At 37.2% G+C, this 24,699-nt stretch overlaps 3 protein-coding genes across 3 annotated transcripts in view; 1 reads left to right on the top strand and 2 right to left on the bottom strand.

The window, feature by feature from the left end:
- Positions 1-6,716, bottom strand: part of LOC139961182 (uncharacterized) — a 52,783-nt gene extending 46,067 nt beyond the window's left edge. Inside the window, exon 1 of the mRNA XM_071960182.1 lies at positions 6,607-6,716. The gene's annotated coding sequence lies outside the window, so the exon portion shown is untranslated. The remainder of the gene's footprint in view (positions 1-6,606) is intronic.
- Positions 1-24,699, bottom strand: part of LOC139961180 (synapsin-like) — a 545,708-nt gene that overhangs the window by 505,307 nt on the left and 15,702 nt on the right. The window lies entirely within an intron of this gene.
- LOC139962027 (uncharacterized) lies at positions 180-5,636 on the top strand. Its single transcript, XM_071961852.1, has one exon. It carries the CDS (start codon positions 863-865, stop codon positions 2,912-2,914), a length of 2,052 nt encoding a protein of 683 aa, XP_071817953.1. The 5' UTR covers positions 180-862; the 3' UTR covers positions 2,915-5,636.

Genomic DNA, 24,699 nt, shown 5'->3' with positions numbered 1-24,699 from the left:
CAAACCGCATTCTTATATCACATATAGACTTCTTGCAATATAAATCGCTGGCTTGTTTATCTATACTAACGCAACACTATGAACAATCCCACCAATCAGGTCTTTTGTAATCTCACACATAACGTAAGATGTGCGACCGAGTTTATTTCTAATTCGTTTTCTTGTAGGGAGCCATCAGAACTCGTTTGCCATGGTTTCATCTTATTCAAATAGCGTATACGATGCTGAAGGTTGTTTGATCATCTCACGAGGATGAACCGTTATCTTTGCCCATTTCTCCGATGGGAATGACGGAGAGCTTTAGGAATCGATTGTCTGGAGTAAACACAAGCTTTGCAATAAATAAACCAAAATTTATTGCGACTGGCTTGATAGAAAAGTCAGGTCTACAAATATTTGAAGCTGGATGCTGCCAAAGGTACAGTGACTATTATGGCGTCGAGCTGAGAGTAGTTTGGGCTTCAAAATTACAACCGGGCTTATATCGTGTGAGGAATCTGTCCTATAAACCGGTGGTCAAGAAGAAATCGTTTGCTATCATTTGAGTTATAGGTATGGTTGGGAATAAAAGGAACTTGCATCGACCTCATCGAACGAGAACTAATAAAATTGCAGTAATAAATGAGCTGTGATAACATCTGATACAAGAGTGCCTTCGTAAAGAAACTTCTATGAAAGGGTGATATATCTTGAACAGTAGCGATATTCTGTTAAGGTAATGTATTGTTTATGTTTAAGTTTAAGCAAAGTTTTGTTTTTCGACATACATTGAATACTGACTTAAGTAAACCAACTTATAATGGCTCAAACAAAATAGAAACAAGGATCTAAAAATGGCGAGGGAACGTGTTGAATATTGACTATGGAATCTTCTTATCTTCGCGGTGAGGAATTCAGTGGAAGAGCATTCATATCATTTTTTCCAAACCAAACGAATTCTTTCTCCAAGGAACAAATCGATTCTTGTACCAATCAAGGCTACGAAGCGTTTTTGTGGATATCACTTACGGTTGTTGCAATGTCCATACCCGTCGGGATCGTGGGAAACTTAATGGTATTTACGAGTGTCTATTCCAACAAATCTCTACGTAGCGCCAACAACGCACTGCTAATGAATTTAGCAGTTGCAGATTTAATGACCTGCACCCTCTCTGCCCCGATATCGTGGATTGTTATACTTATGGCAATTATGGTTGGCCATGCCGAATGGGAAATCCCCACCGTAATGTGTTCTATACAAGTATACTTTCATATTATGAGTTACTCTGTACAATTGGTCACCCTGGCTTTGATCGGGTTGGAGAGACATGCTGCAATTACACATCCATTTGAAAAGAAAAAGAAAAGGAAACGAGTCACCATTGGCATTATAACCGCTTGGATTTTAGGGTTTCTGTTTGGAATTATAAGTGTTATGTTTCTATCTTCCACACCTATTTTCGTTCTTTGTTCTTGTAGCGGAAACCAAGATAGGTCATATTTTGGATCAGCCCACCTTTATATTTTAACACCTCTCGGAATATCGTGTTTTATAGTGGTCGTCTACTATTACTTCAAAATTTATCTCATTGTCCGAAAACATGTTAAGGAACGGGATGTGACTTTGGGAGGAGGGTATAATGAGGATAACCAGCCTGGTAGAAGATTTGGCTTCTTAGACATATTCCTCAGACCACCTTTTTGTCAAAACTGTAGGGCAAATCGAGTAGCACCAACGAACGGTTTGCCAACTTTAGAGACGCAACAGGCAACTCATACCGAGGAAGAGGAGCCTGTACACTCGACAAAATCTGCAGACAATACACCGCCGCCCCTTCCTCGTACTCAAACGCACGGTTCTATTACAGTAGGAAACATTGGTAGTTCGCAAGAATCGATGTTAAGGCAAGTGAGTGAAAAATCAAGCTTTGTTAGTCGCCTTGAAATTTCCTCTTGTTTAAGTTCTTCTTCCAATGCAGACAGGACAGAAGGCATGACAGTTGTAGACGAGCGAATAATCAGAAACAGACCTTTCACGTCCGATAGCATTTCGAGAGATCGACTAAAAAAGCAGACTTTGTGTTATGATTTAAATAATTGTGCCAACACAGCTGCTTCTAACGCTCGAGTGAAACTAAATTCAGAAAATGTAGGTTTCGTTTTATCTGGAAACCAGTTGGACATCTATGATCAAAGCTATGAGATATATTCTCCATCATGTTCCTCGTCTCCATCTGGTGTTCAAGAAATATCGAAAGATATTTTTCTCAAAACACAGAGCAAAATAGTTGTCGAACCGTACAGTGTATCCGGACATGTGTACAACTCTTCTAGGTCTTTACCAAATTTGTCCGACAATCAAGAAGGGCTTAGGCGAACTTATCGGGAGGATCAGACTATTGTTGAACAACATAACAGTTGTGACACGAAAACTAAAAAGGTGGAGCAACACGATTTTCAATTAGATAGCGATAAGAACACCTTAAATATCGGGGTTCTACCAGCGACAGAAGGAACTTACCTATCTGCTGATATAAACATGAGTAATGAAACCGAAGCGGCGGGGAAGGATGAAAATGCTGCCACTGAATCGCAAATTCAGGACGTCGCCGCCTCTGCGAATGTCGTTGGATCGGTATGTGTTTTCAATCCTAAGAACAGAGAGAGGGGGCGCAGAAGCGTAGAGGCTGGGACGGCGAAACGAGCCGCTTATATAATCATAGTCTTCTCCTTGTGTTGGCTGCCTCTTTTCGTAGTGACGTTACTCAATGCATCATCGTTAACGGTTACATCTCTATATATGTTGGTATTTTTCTCATGTACGGTGCTCTTTAGTTCCGCTGTTAATCCAATAGTCTATACAGTGGTGAATCGAAGTTTTCGACAAGAATTTAAGAAAATATTACGCAAGCCTACAAAATGCCTTCCCGGATGATAGTTCCAATTTCTACATATATTGGTAAATGTGATCGCACTCGTAAATCATTCATAATCGGGTCTACTGTATGAAATTAATTTTGAAATATGCTAAATTTGTACATCATGGACGTTGCATTGTAACGTACATCTGATGTAAATTAAACAGACACAAATTCCGTATGACTATAATTCAAGACTACTACACAATACCAATACACGGAGAAAACTCCATTTATGATGTCATGAATAACTGAATAAAATATATATTATCGCATTTATTATGCATCTACAAATGCACGTTTGATGCAATTTGACTATTAATTATATAGGTCTAAGCTCATATAGATTTGTATCGAGTCGAGGCGTTCAGTATTTTGCTAAGCTGCTAATATTCCATAAATTTAGTGATGCCTTGAGCGAAACATTTTGTTGCAGATCATCTATACAATGTATATATGAGTATAATTTGAAGTGTCTATAGCTTCTGTTACAAGGTATATAGCACGGTGAAATGATATATGGTGCACTTAAACTGGCAATTATAAATATCACCGAAATCAATTACCTTAAGTACGGTTATATCTAACTTTTGAAAAGTGTTATCTACGTGTAAAATCTATATTTTACGTATTTCGATTAAAGTTGAAATAGCATCGCCAATAATGCATCGGGAATTCAAGTGACCAGACTCTGAGGAAATACACATTTGTCACTGTATCATTTTCTAATAAAATATAATGCGTATCACTTTATTTTTTCTTATACGTGGAGAACAATCAAATCAGATTTGAGTTACTAATAGTTAAACCCATAGCACATAGAAAGGTAACCGAATAGTCGATGATTTAGATAAAATTGGCATAATCTTCACACGTCACTGTTGTGATAAAAAAAAACACATTTTTACACAGTATTAGTTAATGACGAACGACCTCAATACATCACAAATCGACGAAACTCAATTTTGATTAGATCATCCTGTAAAGTAGTCATGTCACGTAATATTAGAGTCAGCTTTTCGGTTTACACGTGATTAAATAAAGTTTCAACCAAATTATTATTATTCTACAAAAAAAAAAAAAAGCTTATTTTAAGAAAGTGGCACGATCACATTCAAATGCTCTGTAATCTTGATTTATATAGTAAATCATAATACGCTTGTATGTTCTTGACAGCTTTTTACACTTTCTTCTAAATCACTTCAATCTGACATGTGGACTAAAAATACCCGAATAATCGCAGGTCTAATGTTTTACTTTTGCTTCAATGAGCCCCATTTTACGATAAAAGATCGTATAATGAGGTGGAGACAAATCCATAAGTAGTTTCTTTTTTCTTTTGCGATAAAACTTAATCCGTTTCTCGGCAGAGTATAGTGATGTCATATATATACCTCAACAATGTGAGTAAACGGGGTTTTTTTGGTTAACATATTCGGCTTATTTGAACTTGTGACAGACATATATTATATGCAAAGTAGTACACGACAGATACCTTATTATATTTCTGTTGTGTACAGTAACATTAAAGGTTAATGAGAAACTTGTGTGCTATCTTAATTCATTCTTACTGTTAAATTGATCCTTTGAAAGGTAGACACTATCGTTACAAAATGCAAAAGGTATAGTCACAATTATAACTTTACACTTGATAAAAGTTTTATCTTTTTCTTTGTTTATTTTTTTAGTCCAAATCAACTGTTTGTATGTTTGTCTGTTCGACGTGTCACAGGGAAAAATTACCGACGTAAATATAGGTGGAAACCTACACCTCAGAAATTATATCACACATCTCTATATGAAATAATGTAATATATTATTGTTATTCATATATCACTAATGGATGCATAAATAACTTATACATTTCGAAATGGTGCTTTTTTACAATTAAAGCAATTGGTTGTGTTTTGTTGCCATACGATATCTCACGTCCCATTTACAGATGTAACTTTTTCACATAAATATTTCACGCTATGTTCACGACCGTTAAAGGAAGTATTTCTTGTCGACTAGAAAGGTGAAATCAACTGACAATTAGCCTAATGATTACCCTACACCTCAGAAATGATATCACACATCTTTATATGAAAAAAATGTAATATATTATTGTAATTAATATATCACTAATGGGTGCATAAATAACTTTTACATTTTAAAGTGGTGCTTTTTACAAGTAAATCAATTGTTTGTGTTTTTTTGCCATACTATATCTCACGTCCCATTTACAGATGTAACTTTTTCACATTAATATTCAACGCTATGTTCACGACCGTTAAAGGTCGACCAGGAAGGTGCAATCAAGTAATTATTAGCCTAATGATTAAACAGTGGAATATCTATTATTTTTGGTGATATTCCCTTGAATTTAATTGTAATTACATCAGAAATATACCTGACATTCGCAGACTTATTTTCATTAAGGGGAGGGGGGGCGGTGACACATAGTAAATGATATCAATATATTATAATACTTTATGTAAACCGTACTTTCGAAGTTCAAAAACGTGATATATTTTCTTATTATACATTATATGTATTCTCTCTACTGTGATTCGTAGCCAAGTAAATAGTCAACAATTTCCAATATAGTTATATATATACTTAGATCATCCCCCACTAATGATTCATATTTAATTGCAAGGATTAAACATGATTATACATACTTTCTATTTTATCACGTTGGATATGAAAATAAACAAAACATGAAGATTATCAGTAACCCACGTCTTTATTCTGTTATAATAAATGTACTGCTTGTAGCTATGCTTCCATGATCAGTTTACAAGGTTGAATAATGATCTAAACGTTCCTAGCTTCAATGAAAGGTATTTTTCAGTGGTTGAATTCATCATACCAGCAGAACTGTTTGTATTTAAATTTGAGTTGATAAGTTGCTTCGAAAGAATGTGCAGTATATTTCTTTCACAACAAATATTAGCGATTAATACATATATTCGTTCTACGGGTTTACACAGATATGTTTAAAACTTTGTAATATACCAATCACACCTGAAATCAAATATTTCATTTACATGAAAACTTCACGAAGGAAATAAGACGTTAGCATGTTGATGATTCAACAAACAATATTCTTTGTTGACCATGAGAATACGTTAAAATGAGCAAAGAAGAATATATATACATATACATAAATATGTATATATGTATATATATAAATATATATATATATATAAAATATATCTATATATATATATATAGATATATATATATATATATATATATAAATATATATATATATATATAAGGCGTAACGCACATTTTATCTGAAAGGATGGTTGGTGGAAGATACGGTAGCTTATAAAACAAGGTTTGCACAATTTGACCTCTGTGGACTCCAAATAACCTTTGACCTCCATATAAACTATACGATTATTGTACTGAATGTGTTACACCTACATACTAAATATGAGATTCGTTCAAGCTTCTCTTCTTGAGATATCGTGTTTACAAGGTTTTGGCATATTTTGACCCCTAGTGACACCAAATGAACTTGACCACAAAAAAAAACACAGGCTTCTTCTTCTCAATGTGGTACTCCTCCACACGAAATACGAGATTGATCTAAGATTTCCTTCTTGAGATATCGTGTTTACAAGGTTTTCATAATTTGACCCTTGGTGACCCAAACGACCTTTGATCTTCTCTAAAAACAAATGGCTTTGCTACTCAATGTGGTACACCTACTCACCAAGTATGAGATTGGTCCAAGCTTCCCTTCTTGAGATTTTGCAAGGCGTCACACACACACACATTCACACACATCGGCCAGTACGACTGCATAGGTTACGATTATCATCGAAACCAAAAACTCCAAACTTGAGTCGCCTATATCCGTAAATGGGCAAATTGTGAGACAATTATGATACACGTTTTTATATATATTTGACAAGACAGAACGCATTGGCTATCTGTACGGACGTCTTACGGGCGCCTTAGAATACGCGCCACCCACCCCCAAAACAACCCCCCCCCCCTCCGCCTCCGCTTCCGCCAGTTGGCGATGCTGTCATTTGACCTATACTTTTAAGTGTTCGATTACATATTTTATTTCTTTACATTTTTTACATTTCTTCATGAAAACATAAAATAATCTTCAATCAACCATTAATAAGTTAATTATCAACAAATTTATGGTGGTTACATATTTCACGTATATTTATAACCGTAAGCAAAATTATTATAGTATGAGCGACGAGCACTGTATAGATATGTTTGTGGGGTAAATTGATCACCATAGTATAACACACTGAACAAATGTAATTATTATTTTGTATCACATCCTGTATATTACCTTCCTCAGTAACAAAAATTATAATCTAAATATATGAGAGGTTGCTTCAATTTAAATACCAGTTTTCGGATAGAATGTATAGTGGTGTCTCATTCGGTTTTATACGGTACGTCATAGCTATAGCAAAGAGGACGTGTAAAAGACACACATACATTTAACTGCTTTTTTGAGCTGAATATCACACGTGTCGAGTGGGGGGGGGGGGGTACGGTTATATCCCGCTTCCTTCATAGTTAAAGGCCTCATTATAAATCATTACTAGTCTCCCAGTCCTGCCGGACGGGTCAGGGGAGGGGCTGCAACCCAGGGGTCAAGTGACAACTAGAGGCCGGGAAATATGAAGGGAGCCCATGACAACATGGGATAGAGAATAGTGAATTCCCAACTAATTATATATATGTAATATATTCGGTTGATTAATTATTATTATTATAACAGGAACAGGAAATTAAAAGCAGTTTGGTAACCTTTGGTATTTTTAATCAATTAAGTAATTTGTAACCAGGCAAGAGTTGGGAAGATGACGGAAAATATATATTTAAATGGAACATTATTCTGAAATCTGTAGTAAAAGTGGTAACGTTTGAGATGCATTTATGTGTGACTTTACACCTTTGTAACTTAATTATGTGGTTTGTATAAGCTTTTGTAGCTTATGTAGCTTCCAACATGTTACTAAGGCAGTTTGTTAAAGAAGAATTGGGAAATAGAAACTAGCTTTCGTTGTAAACTAGAAATGAAATTACTTGTTGTAATCTATCACCCTAGAAACTTAAACAACATCACGGCACAACATTGACACCACAAAAACTGACGCAGTCTGTTTACAAATCCTCCGTCAAAGAGAAGCTCAAAGATACAAAAGTGTACATGTTAATGTTCTCTCTCACGGACGTAAGAACATTTTATTGTAAACTAGTTGATGAGAGCATATAAACAACTATGAAGGAGTTATTATACTGGTGAGGCAGTTTGGCCGCGGTACAACCACTTACTAAGACAATCGTGGAAATGTCACGTCGTGTACTATTTACTATGCGTGGGTAGGTATAAGTTGGCAAGGTCTCTCTTCTCAGAGCCAGTAAATACACGCGCATCTGAAAGATTATCCAATGTCGGGAAACTCCATGAAAAGGACCCACTGAAGTGACATTTTTGGCATGTCTCAAGTTGTCATTATTTTGATGCTTAGATGTTGAGAAAAATGAAATATATTACTGCAGGTCTAAACAGCAGGTCCATTAAAGGTGAATTAAGACGTTTGTCAGAAGTCTGGGAAGTACTTTGCAGGCTAAATTTCACCTCTTCTAGCTGAAAACCTATAATAAACGACGATCAATGTGCGTAAATTTGTGGTATTATAATCCAAGGTTTCAGCTCATATGGTGGGTAGGACATGTCAGTTGAAAAATGTATGCGACTTGGAGAGTGAGGATACATAATTAATTATGGTACAGAATGCATGAAACCGACACTGACTTATCGATCTTATTAATACGATGCTCCTCTATGACGTCAGACATAATGAATATTAACATATTTCAAATTCAGGAGTTTATTCCAAATTGTCATTAATTTTACTTCACGGAGAATCTATGATTAAAACATATGAAACTATAACTACAATATATATAACAACAAAGAGTAACATGTGCTTTTACGACTCAATAGCACATTTGCCTTGCAAGGCTGCTGCGTCTGTATTATAAATTGCCTTATCATCACAGTTAGACATCATACATTTAATGATGAATCTAAAAGAAAATGCATTTTCATTTGGGAAAAACACTCTTCCTTTCGTATATATCATTCAAAACAAGAACATTTTCTATGGATATTTGCGAATGAATGTATGAATAATTGCTATCTTGCTATATACACGAATTTGCGGTGTATTGCGGTGAATTTGCAGATAATGAGTAGAGTGTCTTCCGACATTTTCCTCATTTACAATTCATCGCACGCAGTTCCCCAACCGATCCATAGCATGCCAACAGTATTCAAATCTTGGTACATCAATGCGACTTCCAAAATATAGATCACACTTGATATTCCGGGATATCTTTGCTCTAATTTTTTCTTTCCCTGCACGCCAGACGGTCTTCATTTTTTTTTTTTTTTTTTTTTTGAGCTTCCAGCTGAAAAAAATATACTGAGAGTCCTTGTTACACTTAATGTCTGTTAAAACATGGCACTGTTTTCCTCACCGAGATAGTATTACTTTTGGAACATTTCCCTTGCATAGTGTGCAGCATATACAGAACCCTTATAGAAAACATCACTACATATCGATGTTCATTTTTTAAGCCACAAAATTCACTTATGAAGAAACATGGTTACATTTGTGAGGAATCTCAATTGCATGCAGATGCGAATGAATTGCAAAGATTCACATCATACATATTGATTTTTCACAATAGAGTTCCCAGAAATGTCATCTTATGTAGGCATATAATCCGATTGTTGATAATGTTAACTTTCAAACCGCTGTGTCTCTAGACGTGCAGGTTGGACAAGTTCACACTTCTGTTACACATAAATTAATAAGCGTAGTTTTATTTATATGCATCAATATGATACACTGAAGGCTGAGATCGTTCAATATGAAGCTTTAACGTTAAAGTAGCTTTTTGCGTTTTATTGCCGTTTCCCCGTCCTTTTAACGTCCATCGAGTTTCTTACATGTATTCATCACAAAACAGCAAACTGAAATATTAGCCAAGTTTTTCCCCTGTCAAGAGCATTAATTGGCGAGTAATTAAGTACTTCTGCAGATAATGATTAGAGTGTCTTCCGACATTTTCCTCATGTAAATTTCATCACACGCAGTTCCCCAAATCCACTAGTTTGATTTCAACCGATCAGTGAATAGCTAACATACATGTATCGTTTATTTATGAGCCGTTGCAGTTGATTCATCGACAGTAATCCGAGAAAAAAAAGTTGCGTCGGTATCACAGCCATATACGCCATGTACAAAAATAAAGCATGGTGTTGTAGTACACATTGGTAGACTGGGTTGCTTACGAAGCCGGCAAAGTGAAACATATTTACCTCAGTATTCAATAACGTTCATAGATTTTAAATATTCATGTTATGGGCGGGGTTTGTTGCGATCCTAACGGAAAGTATCTTCGAGAGAAACATCGTTGAGAAAATCATAGTAAAGGAGGCAAAAAGCTGTTAACGACGTCAAGCAATTGCGTAGAGGCGAAGTTGGGGCTGTAGTCAATTGAACAGGTTATAGAATGTGGGGTATATTAGTGTACATGTATCTGTTTGGAGGTGCCCACCTTTCAAACCTCAACATAATTTGATAATGTCCTAAATATGACAGAGTGCATATACGCAGTAAGTACCGTACTTGTTCACATATATCTTTGTATTCGTACTAGTACTTACAGCAAGGGGAAGTCTATTAGTGCTGTTACTCACGAAACTGCGCACTAGTATACACTACAAATCTGTCTGTCCCAATGTAGCCAAGCCAGTGTACCTGACCGAGCGTACTTGACCCGGTGTACCTACCACAGTAGACGACACAGATACTTAATCCAGTACCCGACCCTGTATGTGAACCGGGTCAATGGTAATGAAGATGACAAACACTGCACTGTCTGTTGCACAAAATAATGCACTATTAATAAACTGTAAAACGTTTTGTATTTCAAATTGTTTAACAATCTAAATGGAACTGAACGAAAAGTTAAAGGTTTTTGTCGTAGATACCGGTGATGTCCTTAGTATTAATGGTCTACAAGGCCAAGATTGAGAATAAAACCAGAATAACTGCCTAATATTTTGTGATACTTTTTATCGACCATTCCTACTTTGTAAGAAACGTATTGATTCTGATCACAGTATAGTTTTTATTTTATTTTCGAAAATGTTTGGTTACTTCTTCCAAACCGATTAGATTGGTATTAAACGCGTTTGTGATTATTAAAAGAGATTAAGAGGCCATATTCATCTTCATATATTTTCTGTAAAATACGCTTGTATGCCTCTCAGATATTCTCACGTAAACCCATGTCGTAGCATGTATGTGAGTCGGTCATGCATAAACGCAGGTTTATGAATGACAAATATTGAAGTAAGAAACTTTAATTAAGAGAGGTGATATTTTCAGAGAGTTCGAACTCAGTTAAAGAATAACTGGTTTGAGTGATTGATATTACCTTAGAGCGGTTAATTACATTTTCGTAAAGTCTTCATTATTAAATAAGGCTATATTTTAGGAGCCTGAGTTGGGAGTCGTCCTAGCGACCAGAGGTGCGTTTCATTATTGTTAAGAGAATACGCTGTGATTTATGGACTTCATTAATAATTTGGCGTATAAAAACCACTTAAGGTTACACATTATAGAAGACTGGTACATTGACGAGGTGAATACATGACATCGGGCCTATAGTCAAGTAGATCCCTGTGTAAATTCAATCCATGCCGTATAAGTTCGATTCCAAGACTGATGTAAATCCAAAGCAGATGTGGTTCGAAACTATAGTGCGAATTCATGGCACCCGAAACCAAGTCCTCTGGTCACGCCTGACGAGGGATGGAGTCAGAGGGCTACATCCCCTGCGCCCAAGGTCAATTAAGTGGCCCGGGGGCCGGGGACACGTTGCATAAAGAATAATATATTGCCATACACCCATGAATCTACTATGATTTAAAAAAAAAAAGACCTCTAACTAAATGGGCAGTGACATTCTTGTCCCCGGGGCCCGGCCTGTTTCTTGACGCCCCTGCCTTTTAATTGTTCGAGTACAGGTTATAATGTAAAAAACAAAACTTTGCATAGGCAAACCCATTTCAGTGCAACTATCATTTCGTCAGTTTGAATTTTTTGTAGAACATGGGTATTTATTACTGATTCATTTAATTATTTGAAAGTTATTTTAAAGAAGTTCTTATTAAATTTCAATGAAGTCATATAAGATGACTTATATGACTTCGAAGTCATAGAAACGAAGGTTTTTCAAGCAGAAGAATATAATTTCAGAAGGAAACACCGACTGATACAAAGTCACCCTAACTATAGCAGTCCCCAGTCTCTCCATGGACCAAGACTTTGACAAATGTTGAGATTGTTGAGCACTTCACATAATAATGATCATAATTGTTTAACTAATATGAAACAATAACAAATGTCTTTGGCATGATCTCAGTCTGAGTTCGGCTTGGGTTATACATTATACATATTTACCGACCAAAATGTTCCTTTTATAACATTCATAGCCCGACAATCATTTCCTTGAATGTCGAGACGAATGTATAATGATTCGATCATTCTTATCAGTTCTTGTGCTGATGCATCTACTGAAAATATTATGACGTCATGGAACAGAGAAACGAAGGTTTTTCAAGCAGAAAAAGATAATTTCAGAAGGAAACACTGACTGATACAAAGTTACCCTACCTAGCAGTCCCTAGTCTCTCCATGGACCAAGAAGATGTCTGTTTAGCCTCTGGGCTGATAATGCAACGTAGATTCTTTAAAATGATTATCAAGTGACGTGGACCAGAAGAAAGATTTATGTGTCAAACTTTATTGATTAAATGGAAACACTTAAGAACACTACTGCAGCTACCTTTAACTACTATCAAATCTGAGAGAGATTTCTGTCGAGCTATTCTGTGAATTTTACAAATAATAAACTTAATTTTAAGTGAATGTCGGCATTTGGTTATTAATGTGTATACTGTGTATAGCGGGCTTATACCTGCCTGACAAATTTACGTACATAAAAAGAAGGCTGAATATCTCACACGTACATAAAATAGATACATCCTATTATATATAGTTTTGTAAGCACCCACGGTCAGTCCAAATACGGGAAGTTGTTGAGGGGGAGAATACTGTGACTGGGCGAGAGAGACCCAGGCGCGTATCCAGGATTTTCTAACCCGGGGGGCGCGAATTACTATCTAAGCGGAGCGCCACCATCAGTTGGCGCGGAGCGTACAAGAAAATTTTTGGTTTTGATACCCCCCAGATCACCGGAAATGGCACTTCTCGGGCTTGAAAATGAGCAACCAGATGTACACTTTTGCCTGAGAAGCAAGTATTTCCCAAAAGTTTTTTTTCCATCCATAACCTTTTTGAAGATTGTCACCAGTCACACATCATGTTCGACCTCATTGCATGTCCTGTGGATCATTGCTTTTGTAGGTGATTCTACGTCACGGCCCACAATATCCGAAAGCCCCACTTTTCAAGGTTTTAAGCCCATTATTTGTTGAGAATTTGAAAATTCACATTTCTCGTGAATAAATTCACTTCAAAACATACCCATAATGTTGCACAAAATTCAATCTATGGATAACCAATATAGAAAAACCTCCTTGAACCCCTAACAGACAGGTCAAATTTGCACGAGTAGAGGAAAGTATGATGAATAATGTTGGTCAGGAAATTGTCGAAACTTCAGACACAGTTAATTTATTGGTGTAGAAATATTGCAACCTCTTATAATGGCTATTATAAAACTTGGTTGAAGGAACAGAAAAATAGCAGATATTTCCGATATCAGGTATATCGAAACCGAACACTACACACATAGGCGTAGGTCCCGTAGGAGGCGGGGGCTGCAGCCCCCCCCCCCCCCCGCAACCAAATTTTTTCCAATTTTTTTTCGGACACCTACTGAAAGAAAAATAAATAGCAATGAATAGCTTAAAAATGATCTCCGTGGTAATTAAAATAAAGTTGTAAGCTTGGCCGACATTACTACTGTAAAAGAGAGTTTTGACATAAATGGATCTGTATGCTTTTTCTCCATCTACATAAGATATTTCGTTGTTAACATTAGCATTTGGCGGTATACTGTGCAACTTTCACGGACCGTGTGGTACACGATGCCATGCGATATAATGACCGATGTTTGCTTATATGATATTGGCATCGATATGTTGAACGCGCGCTTCGCGTGCGAAAAATTTTGGCTTTTTTTTCGGGCAAGTCATTACAGCCCCCAAATCCAATTGGGCTCCTACGCCTTTGACTACACACATAGACAGTTTTTGAGGCTATTCATCGTGGAAAATGCATTTCAATGCTCACTGATATAATGTTATATCTGCTCTTTGCATTACAAATTCGAACAGGCGTGCAGCGAGTAATTGCCTGTAGGCAAACTATCTAAGCGAAGCGCCACCATGAGTTGGCGCGAAGCGTACAAGAAAAATTTTGGCCGAAAATGCCTCCCAGATCGCTGGAAATGACACTTCCCAGGCCTTGTAAGTTGCATCTAAGCATTGTCTATTTTGAAATTACTAGCGATGTCGTAAAGAAAATTTGCTTGGGGTGGGGGGCGGTCGCCCCCTTCCCGAAATGTTCCCCGACGACTCGGTCGAGTTCAAGACCAGCCCCAGTTGGTTCCATATAGCACAATTCTACAATTGTTTAAGGCGTCCATACACACACAAGCGTTATGATAGACCATATATAGTATTTATAGAGATACATTAGTGAGAGAGGAAAAATGGAAACGTCAAAAATGGAGTTGTCGATGTAAGGGGTAGGGTGAGGCGCACACCCCCTCCGTAATCCTTGATCTGTCACTGGCTACCTGTGTATATAATAGGGATCAGCGCTTTAACTATGACTGTTCCTCTTTCTCTTCCCGAGGTCTTGGCTATCTTCTACTTTCTCCTTTTTCCCTCTTTTTTTTCTTTTTCTTTTCCCTTCCTTCCTCTCCTCCTTTTCTTTTATCCCCCTCCTTTTCCCTTGTTTCTTCTCTTTTTTTCTCTCCTCTTTTCCTTACCCGGGGGGCGCGCGCCCCCAACGCCCCCCCCCCCTGGATACGCACCTGAGACCTTAACATCTGGAGGTACAAAGATGTTAATGTGTTTTATTACAACGATAGTAGATTAAGATTAGTATTTAGTTTTGAACTTATCCATACCTTAACTTTCTATTCCACTATGCATGACGATAACATCACACACGCCAAATGATTTAACATGCACCCAAGCTACGAGTGCAGCAGGAATGCGTTTATATTTTGTCGAGCCTGTTGGCATTCCATTATAGTATTTCTCTATTGTCTATAGTAATAACACTCGTCTCGCCGCCACTATGCACGTAGTATATTCTGCATATCGGCTGTACCAGATATTACCGCAATATGGCTTAGGAACATCAAAACCACTTGGACTCGTGCTGGCAAGAAAGCAAGGGGTATGGGAGTGGGAGCTGGGCGAAAGAGAATTTTGAATTTTGGAGGGTATGAATCTATATTTACCATTTTTTAGTATAACAACTACAACCGCCTCATTAGAGAAAGAATAATCATTTGAACTTGGGTGTTTTCGTAGATCTTAACTTTTCCAAGGTCATGCTGGTAGCCAAGCTGACGCATCCATGCAGACGACCCCTCCCCTCAGCCCTCAATTTGTACAAAAACTTACAAGTTACCGGACTCGAATATTGTGCTTTCCTTAAATTGTCGGTGTACCCCCTCCCCAGAATTCCTGGCTACGTGCCAGCAGATATATCCGTTCTGCACGCGTCACAATAACATCATTAATCTGTGTTCTTGGTCAAATTAAATCAGGTAATATATTATATTTCTACTATTTTATTTACTTTGCCAGGTACAAATCTCTTCTGAAGACTGAAATGAACAAACAAGGTTATTCCCTTCCAACCAACCAGATATTATTGACAATGAGGAAACCTACATCATTCAGCCATTTAAAGAAATTATCTTCAATTTGAGGCAACGGAAACATTAAAGCAATTAGTTTTCACTGATGAATCATGGCGCCCGTGTTGGAAGTGTTTATAAGTTCAATGACTGGAATTACTTAACGGAAAGAAGAGAAACACAAACAGTCTTCCATAATGTTAAAACAATTGAAGAATGTTTATATCTGATTACAGTGGCGTAGGAAGGCACTTTTGAGTGGGGGGCTGAAGACTGATGGCCGGCCTGGGGGAGGGGTCTAAGGGGAGGGGGTGTCTCCCTTTTTTTTTGCATTTCCAGGTGGCCTCAGATGCAATTTGGTGCAATATAGCACACTTCAACATCCCACTCCATTTTGTAAATAATTTTGCATTTTCACCTGGCTTTAGATGCAATTTGGTGCTCCAAATGAGATTTTTTTCTCATTTGGAAATGAAAAAGGGGTTTTCTGACTTGCGGAGCGGGGGGGGGGGGGGGCGGAATGATACTTCCGCCCCCATATTTTTCACTGGGGGGCTGGAGCCCCCCAGCCCCCCCGGTTCCTACGCCCTTGTCTGATTATATAACGGTACTTGGAGTTTTGGCTGTCATACATTAGTTATGTATCTATTTTACCATATTTTACATAAAACAGTTAAAAACAATCATAAAATTTGACATACTAATAAAAAATTAAATTAAGAAAACACATGTCTCGGCATTGCGACTTGCAATAATTTATCAAGGAATTATACCTTATCAAACGTGTCATGGAATAATGTAAGGTACTAAGCCTCTTTAATGGTTTGCTAATGCCTAGAAATGATTTAAATTTGTAAAATATTATTATAATATTGTCTCTGTATTGAGGACGGTGTGACTTCTGCAACTTTAAATGAACCAGTTGTGACGTCAATCACTTTAATGTTTGCTAAGCTATTACTGCGAGAATCACGTCCTCTCGCTTTGGTCAACTCGATTTGTATGAGTCATTCTGTCTAAATGAAGCTACATGTCGGGTAAATGGATGAAATATTAATCAAACATGCTGAGGAAGGAGTATGCATCCATTCCTCCATTCAATTACAGACGCCATGGGTTCTCAGGATTAAATGGACATGACAAGAAATCTGACTTTTATCGTCTGTTATATAGTGATCTTTCAGTAACATAGCAAAACCTGCCATAGTTTAGTAAGATTGGGAAAAATTGCTGTCGAAATCTTCTTTACAGTGGCGTCGCCATGGGGGGGGGGGCCAGGGGGCACGTGCCCCCCTGGCAAACCTAGTGCCCCCCGAGTGCCCCCCCCCTTATCTGAGATTTGGGTTGGTAAAAAAATATATATATATTTTGTTATATTCAACTCCCATCATCTGAGTTGGTTTTTCATAAGGACAAAGAAGCACAGTAATTCGTATTTTCTTCAAATGAGCTGCGAAAAAATGAAAAAGTTTATCCTTGAACGTCGGGTATCGAAGTCGTAACCCGCGCCATCACAACAGGTGTCGATATTTACATTGAATGTGTCAGTGCTCACGCCATACCAGCGGATATACACGTCCGCTTCGCGAGCTACATGACTGTGAGAAGGGCGGGTATTGTGTAATATGTTGCCGTGGTCTGAGGTTGACAGGTTAGGAGCTGACGAAATGTGAGAATGTGAGGGTCCGCAGGCACCATACTTGCCTATATTTGTGGACCCATATATTTACCCTGTTGTGTATGGGGTGCAGAGGTCATTTGAGGTCAGATGTTTGTAGGAACAAATGGCGAATGTTCACACCTGCATACTGAGCCATACTCGATGTGTGATCCAACTTTGGATTGCATGGTGAGACCCCTGATAGGAGCCAATAACGATGCTGGAACCTGTTACATCTTAATAGATAATGGGAGAAAACGAGAAGGACAAGAAAGGAGTCGGGGGTCATGCACACATTAATTCAACAAATGTAGGTTCTATTGATAGGGTTAGGCATAATATCGAGAGCATGTGGTTCATATCCTCTGCAAAATTCTGCGCCTTGTTAAAATCATTACCTCAAAAATAGCAATTTCTGGAGATATCTTCAGATCGAATTTAGCATCAAATGTGGCAGCATTTTGCATCTAGCCCATCCTCCGTATGCGAAAATTTTCCAAAGGGGAGGGGGCAGTGGCGGCGGAACCGGGGGGCTTGGGGGGGCTCAGCCCCAATGAAAAAGTTGAGGTGGCAAATGCATGATAAGCCCCCCCCCAATATTTACCAAGGCTCCGAAACGTGCATCTGCCCATTTTTCAAAGCATACTTGTCGATCTGTCCTATGCACACGTATACTATATAGGTGTAATAATTTTAGTAAATGCTGGGGGGACCGTCGGCCCGTCCCCTGGCTATAGACCACATTGTCACCCCAACCGCGTCTTCACGCCCCGTGAAAAGTGGAAGCAGTGAGTGTGAGTACCGGTAAGCGCAACACAACTTCGTCTTAGGCCAATGACTTGCTTCATTTCAGCCAGTTCTCCAACATCCCCTTACTACACTCAAAAACGTCTTTGCGAGTACACTACGAGTAATAGCTACTCTCTTAAAACACCATCGAATATACAAATTACTATGTTTTTACAAACTGTTACGTGCAATCTGAGAAATTGCAGGCTTGAGACCCATATTTTAGGGCTAGGTATTCGCAGCATAAAACACTCGGGAAGTGCCGTTTCCGGCCATCTGGGGGTTTGAAAAACCCAAAATTTTCTTGTACGCTCCGCGCCAACCGATGGTGGCGCTCCGCTTAGATAGTCTCTACACATTAGCCCCCCCAATAATTTTCCCGTTCCGCCGCGCCTGGAGGGGGGCACCCCCTCCCCTAAGACCCCTCCCCCAGAACGGCGATCCGTATCCACCTAAGTGCCCCCCCCCCATCAAATGCTGGTGCCCCCCCTGTGCCCCCCAGACTGAAAAGTCTGGTGACGCCACTGCTTCTTTACGAACGCGAATGCAATATCCCGCAGCATTAATATGAATTTACTGAAGTTAATTTCATGTAAAATTCCCATCCAGTTTTCTGTAAAGCAGAGAAGATCCGATTATAGACCGTATCCCTTTTACTGTATTATATAGGGAGTTCATAATACAGTGAGTTGCAGGATATTAGTTTTATGCAGGCAACTTGAGAAAATCTTCAAAGCTAATCAATCAAGCACATATGCAGCGTCAAGTCAATACTCTAGGGAACTTTAAAATGATACATTGTTCTCACGACCCGTGAAATGACTTGAGGCATGCCAATATTCATCTCATGTTATTCATATTATATACAGGGTACCTTTTGGGATTTTTGCCAGTTATGTTAACTATAGTCTGAGTTTCAGCTCATAGGTTACCGTATGTGCATACGTATATATAGCTTCACTATGCCCCATGATATCTCCATTCGAAACTATTTTTCGCTGATGGATCTAAAATTTATGACAAAACGGTTACATACAAGGCTGTCCCCCCCCAGTGAAAAATATGGAGGGGCGGAAGTATCATTCCGTCCCCCCCCCCCCGCTTCGAAAGTCAGAAAACCCCTTTTTTATTTCCAAATGAGAAAAAAATCTCATTTGGAGCACCAAATTACATCTAAGGCCAGGTGAAAATGCAAAATTATATACAAAATGGAGTGAGATGTTGAAGTGTGCTATATTGCACCAAATTGCACCCCCTCCCCTCCCCTTAGACCCCTCCCCAGGCCGGCCATCAGTCTTCAGCCCCCCACTCAAAAGTACCTTTCTACGCCACTGGTTACATATAATCATTAGCACGTGGGCCACAGCAAAAAACCCTGTTTGTGCGAGGGACGAAATTTAAACCATAGTTTCGCTTGTGTTGGCTTAAATACTGTAAAATAAGAAACCTTCAGTATAATTACTTTAATGATATGATCAACTTGTACAAGAAAATTCCATCTCTCGAAAACTTCACAATGCTGACTGCCCCTCCTTAATTCTTTAGCTTTTAATGTTAGCTGTATGTGATAAGATAATAATATGCCTATATATATATATATATATATATATATATATATATATATATATATACATATACATATATATAGGTTATATAAATATATAAATATATCTATATAAATAAAGATATATGTACATATATATATATATATATATATATATATATATATATATATATACATTTATTTGTTATCTTTATTTATATAGATATATTTATATAGCCTATATATATATATATCATCATCATCATCAGACTTCTCTATTTTTAAATTCTTTTCATTTCAAGTGTCAAACAAAAAGGTTTGTAAGTTTTGTTATGTCTCATTTCTCTTCTCACGAAATGTCTTCCAGTTCAGGAACCAATTTTGAGATATATGCAATTGTTTAATCATGTCTATATCCTTATTTTCGATATCGCTTTTACAGCCTGTTTTGAGGATAATGTATCCCAGAGGGTAAAAGTTACTACAGTTTACAGTATGACACAGATTCGAATTGTAAGACAAGCTGATTTATTTTGCAAGGCTTTTACCTTTCCACTTAAGCTTTATGATCCTATATATGTCGGTTGAATTAGGTATAATCACTGTTGCTCTAAAATGTTTGACCCTCCTATAGTATATCCTTGTACATGGTGGATACTTTGGTAGGACAATAAGATTAATCGCGTGTAGGGGAAATGCGTTGAGCGTAAAGGGGAAATGGTGTTTCTCAAGTTTGAAAGTTAGTGACCATTATTTAGCTTTCTGGCATATTTAGGCACTATAGTACTTTAAATATCAATTTAACTTTTGGCAATCATCGAATTGACGAGGTTTGATCTTCGATCAAACCTGCTAGAAGATTACAGCAGGATACGCAGCCGATAGATTTCTGTTTCGAATCCCAATCTTTAGCCACTGATTTCCCTTTTGACTACAGTTTTAGATAGGTCAATAATTATGAGAGGTTGACAGTGGTTGAAATTAGATGAATTGTCATGCATGGTATGTCCAGTAGTAATTTGTATGGTGAGCGTACTTTTTCGACCGGTGCACCACGCCTATGGAATAAGCTTACATTTACTTACCTCAGTGGACGATTATTATCTGTTTAAATCTAACTGAAGACTCATCTCTTTGAAGAGTCAGAATTGTTTATGTATTAATATTTTACATAGTATTCTTATTCTTGTATCAGAGAGTTTCAATTTTTACTGAATTTGATAATTTTATTTCATTGCTTGCAATTTATATGTTGTACGACGCGTTGAGATTTTTTTACATGAAATGCGCCTTTTAAGAATATATTTACATAACAGCCTATCAAATAAACTTTTAAACAGATAAGAAAAACTTTGAGATTACCGTCAACATACTTTTTTTTTCTTTTTTTTTCAAATAAACATATTTTGTCGACGTTCAATGTTTTCTCATTAATCGTTCACAGTATGTTAGATGTTAGATGACTTAATAGTGAAAACTCAAATGCCATTAGTAAAGTGTGCTGAGCTAAGGGTAACCTAGCAACACATTCGCCTAATTGCGTAATATATATATACATGTCATGTCCCGCCGAACACCATGCGCGCTCTTGATGTTATTGCGGTATGTTGAAGCGTGAAAGGTACACAAAAAGAAAAAGGTTGTTAATTGACTATCATATTTTGTATATATCAAGTCAGGATGTCGCATTGAATCATATCATGTTCTAAACTCCTGTTTACATTCCCGACAATTTCATTAAACGGTGATGTGTTGATACATCTCAACAAACTGGCCTTTTTATTACATTGAAACCCATATGTCTTCATTACGGCATGTGATAAAGACACATGTGAGTTACAAATGACACATACAGCTATAAGATATATCGGACTCCCATTTAAGGGATTAGTTTTTATTCGATTTGCGATCATACACAAGATAAAAGACGTAATTTTTACTTACACAAACTGATCTGAATATGTTTCTTCTATAGTTCGCTGACGACCAATACAAACGAATCAAATAAAGCTAATGATTCCTGAGACCAAATCTTATATATCTTCTTAACCCTGATTATGATTCAATACCAACATACAGGGAATTAATTTCGACGTGCAATTTCCTATACACGTTTTAACAAATGTGCTGACTTCGAAACATTGACTAAATTGGCAATCTTGAAAATACTGCGTTCCAGATATATCCTCCTTTTGCTGGTTGCAACTTTCACGGTTTGCTAAATTAGATGCAAATCTAACTGGAAAAAAAATAATTTGACGAAAATTTGTTTTGTGTGAAATAATCAGTTGACTATTTGCTATTATCTCGATTATAGGCCTAAATGAGGGGAAAACAACAACTATATCACTGTTTACAAAAAGAAATTGCGTCTTTAAATCTGATCGGTTCACGCATATACTGCCTACCATGTAAACGGAAAGGTTTTCTGCTGACGTGGTAAATCAAGTGTGTATAAAGACCTGGTCCTCCCCCCCCCCCTTATCACCCCTTCACCGCCAACCCCTCACCCATACAAAACAAATTAACGTTAGGTATAATAACAGACATATTTCTTCATCAGCACCCATATATCTCTCAAATCTTTTCTATGGTGGTTCAAACCGGAGTACTGTATATATTGGTCGCGCCTATATAAGGTGAATATCAAACATTAATTATTAACATGGTTGTTTTGTTTTCCAAGAAATATTTGTTTACATATGACGAGTTATTGAAACCTTACAAAATATGATTACGAGTGCACTATAATTAATGTAAATATCCAAAATATGCTTTCTTACGTACGTGTGAATGCTCTGAATAAGGCGAGGATACATATATATGACAAACAGAACTTTTACACAGGCGAATAGAAAGGTTTGATGTATCACTGAGATTTATCACGGGAGGACTTAAAAGCTTTTCTGAATTACGGCGTTTCCTGACTGTAATCGTGTCTTACAGAAATACCCTTTAAGTTAACAAAAAACACAGAAATCATCAACGTGATATGTATTTGCATTTGACAAATATGTTCCTTCTTTTAGGAGGTCAGTATGGAGGCCATTAAAGTCCATTGATGAGGTCATTGTGGCAGACCAGTACCATTTTGGGAATGGAGACTTAATCAATATAAAATACTTTGGAATAAGTGACCGTATAAATACCCAATAATTTTTTGATTTAGTAACTTGTTAAACAACTTAAGTGGCTGGATTAATTAGCCTAGCAACAGACCAATAGTCAGCTTGTTAGAATCAATACAAAACGCAATAGAAAAACAAGACCGTTATGGCGTTAAATAACATGTTTATAGTACATTACAAACGCAGTGCAATCGGTCCTTTTTTGTTAGTTGCAAGAATACTTTTTCTTGAGATATTAGCATTCATTTATAGAATGGATATAATTTTAATGATAATAAGGCTTAGATTGAATAGTCGACGGCTTCATTGACGTAATTGTCTTAAATTAGCCGTCCGGATATAGCGCATTGTAAAGGTGCATATCTTGAAACAGAAATAGCTTGACAGTGCTAGCACTCAGTTGTGTAGGTTTATTAACATTCTTATTTCTTTATGACTTACCAACACTAAAATTATTGTTAAATTCCTTCTTTCATTGTCTGATCTCATGACACAGATTATCATGTGAAAGCCTCGGCTAATTAACTATATATTTATATCCACCGTTGCTCATGTAGTTCCATTTGATACAAAATGCAATTTTCTTAAGTCACGTGACTCATGTTCCTTGGAATTATCCAAAGTAGTGCGTAAATACAAGTGACGTGTTTCGATAAAGCCAGGATAAACATGCAGCTGCAGTAATTGACTCCGGGGTATATTGACAAAATCATCTCCAGTGAAAAGCTATGGCTAAGAATTTATAATATTGATAAAACGTTTCAAATTTCGCATCTATAAATATCATTGATGGATGTGATCATGTAGAACGCTATGCTGCTCGTAAAAGACAACTATGTGTAAACAGTTTATTGCCCCAACATTTGTGTGTTGTTGAAAACATGTCTAAAATATGACAAAGGTATATCTCGTATACAATGTTATCTAATTTGCTGGTAATGTTAATCTTGTGAGAGTAATCGATACCTATGAAGTAGACAGCTTACTGCGGTACATGTGCAACAAGACGTATACGTGTCAAGAGAAAACAGCTGTTCTTGGATATTTAACATTGCACGTTAGTGTATTTCATAATCCTATACTGTTCACCCCACTTTCCAGCATGATTAACAAACAGGACTATTTCAACTTTGATGTGTTCGAAATCTATGAAAGTTTAAGTTTTGTCTAAAACTATGTATTAGATAGATATAATGACTCTAAACAGTTACAGATAATATCAAATCTCATGCCAGATTGTAACCTGTAAATTATGCTAGGATACAGGTACATCCGCAATGAAAGTGTGCCAAATGACTAGGTCAAAGGTCAAATTTTGAAGTCACCGTTGAAACATATAACAAACCTACAATACATCTCCCAGTGTTTAAACGCGTAAACCTATGTACGTAAACCTATGTACACACCGAACCATTAATCAACTAAGCACCACATCATATCATGCCACATCTCTCTACAAATGTATACATCCATCTGAAAACTCAATGCCAGACAGAAAATAATATGAATACAATACTCGAATTTTACATAACTCTTTAACTACTTATACAATTAGATTTAAAGTCATGTTCGTGTCTGGTGTGTGCGAGGACACGTGATCTTTCCCTTACTAAACTTATTTAATCAATGAGTTGTAGCCCTGCAATATCGTCATTTGTTTTATTTTTCCTTCTTCTTCTTCTTTCTATCTCTCTCTCTCTCTCTTTTGCTATATTGCCA

Source organism: Apostichopus japonicus, chromosome 20, assembly GCF_037975245.1.
Source record: "Apostichopus japonicus isolate 1M-3 chromosome 20, ASM3797524v1, whole genome shotgun sequence".
Lineage (NCBI taxonomy): Eukaryota > Metazoa > Echinodermata > Holothuroidea > Aspidochirotida > Stichopodidae > Apostichopus > Apostichopus japonicus.
Note: the sequence above shows the minus strand (reverse complement) of the source record. Positions and strands in the feature narration are given on the sequence as shown.

Bases quoted from the DNA above. Each gene is read 5' to 3' on its own strand.
- LOC139962027 (XM_071961852.1), top strand. From the start codon at position 863: ATGGAATCTTCTTATCTTCGCGGTGAGGAATTCAGTGGAAGAGCATTC.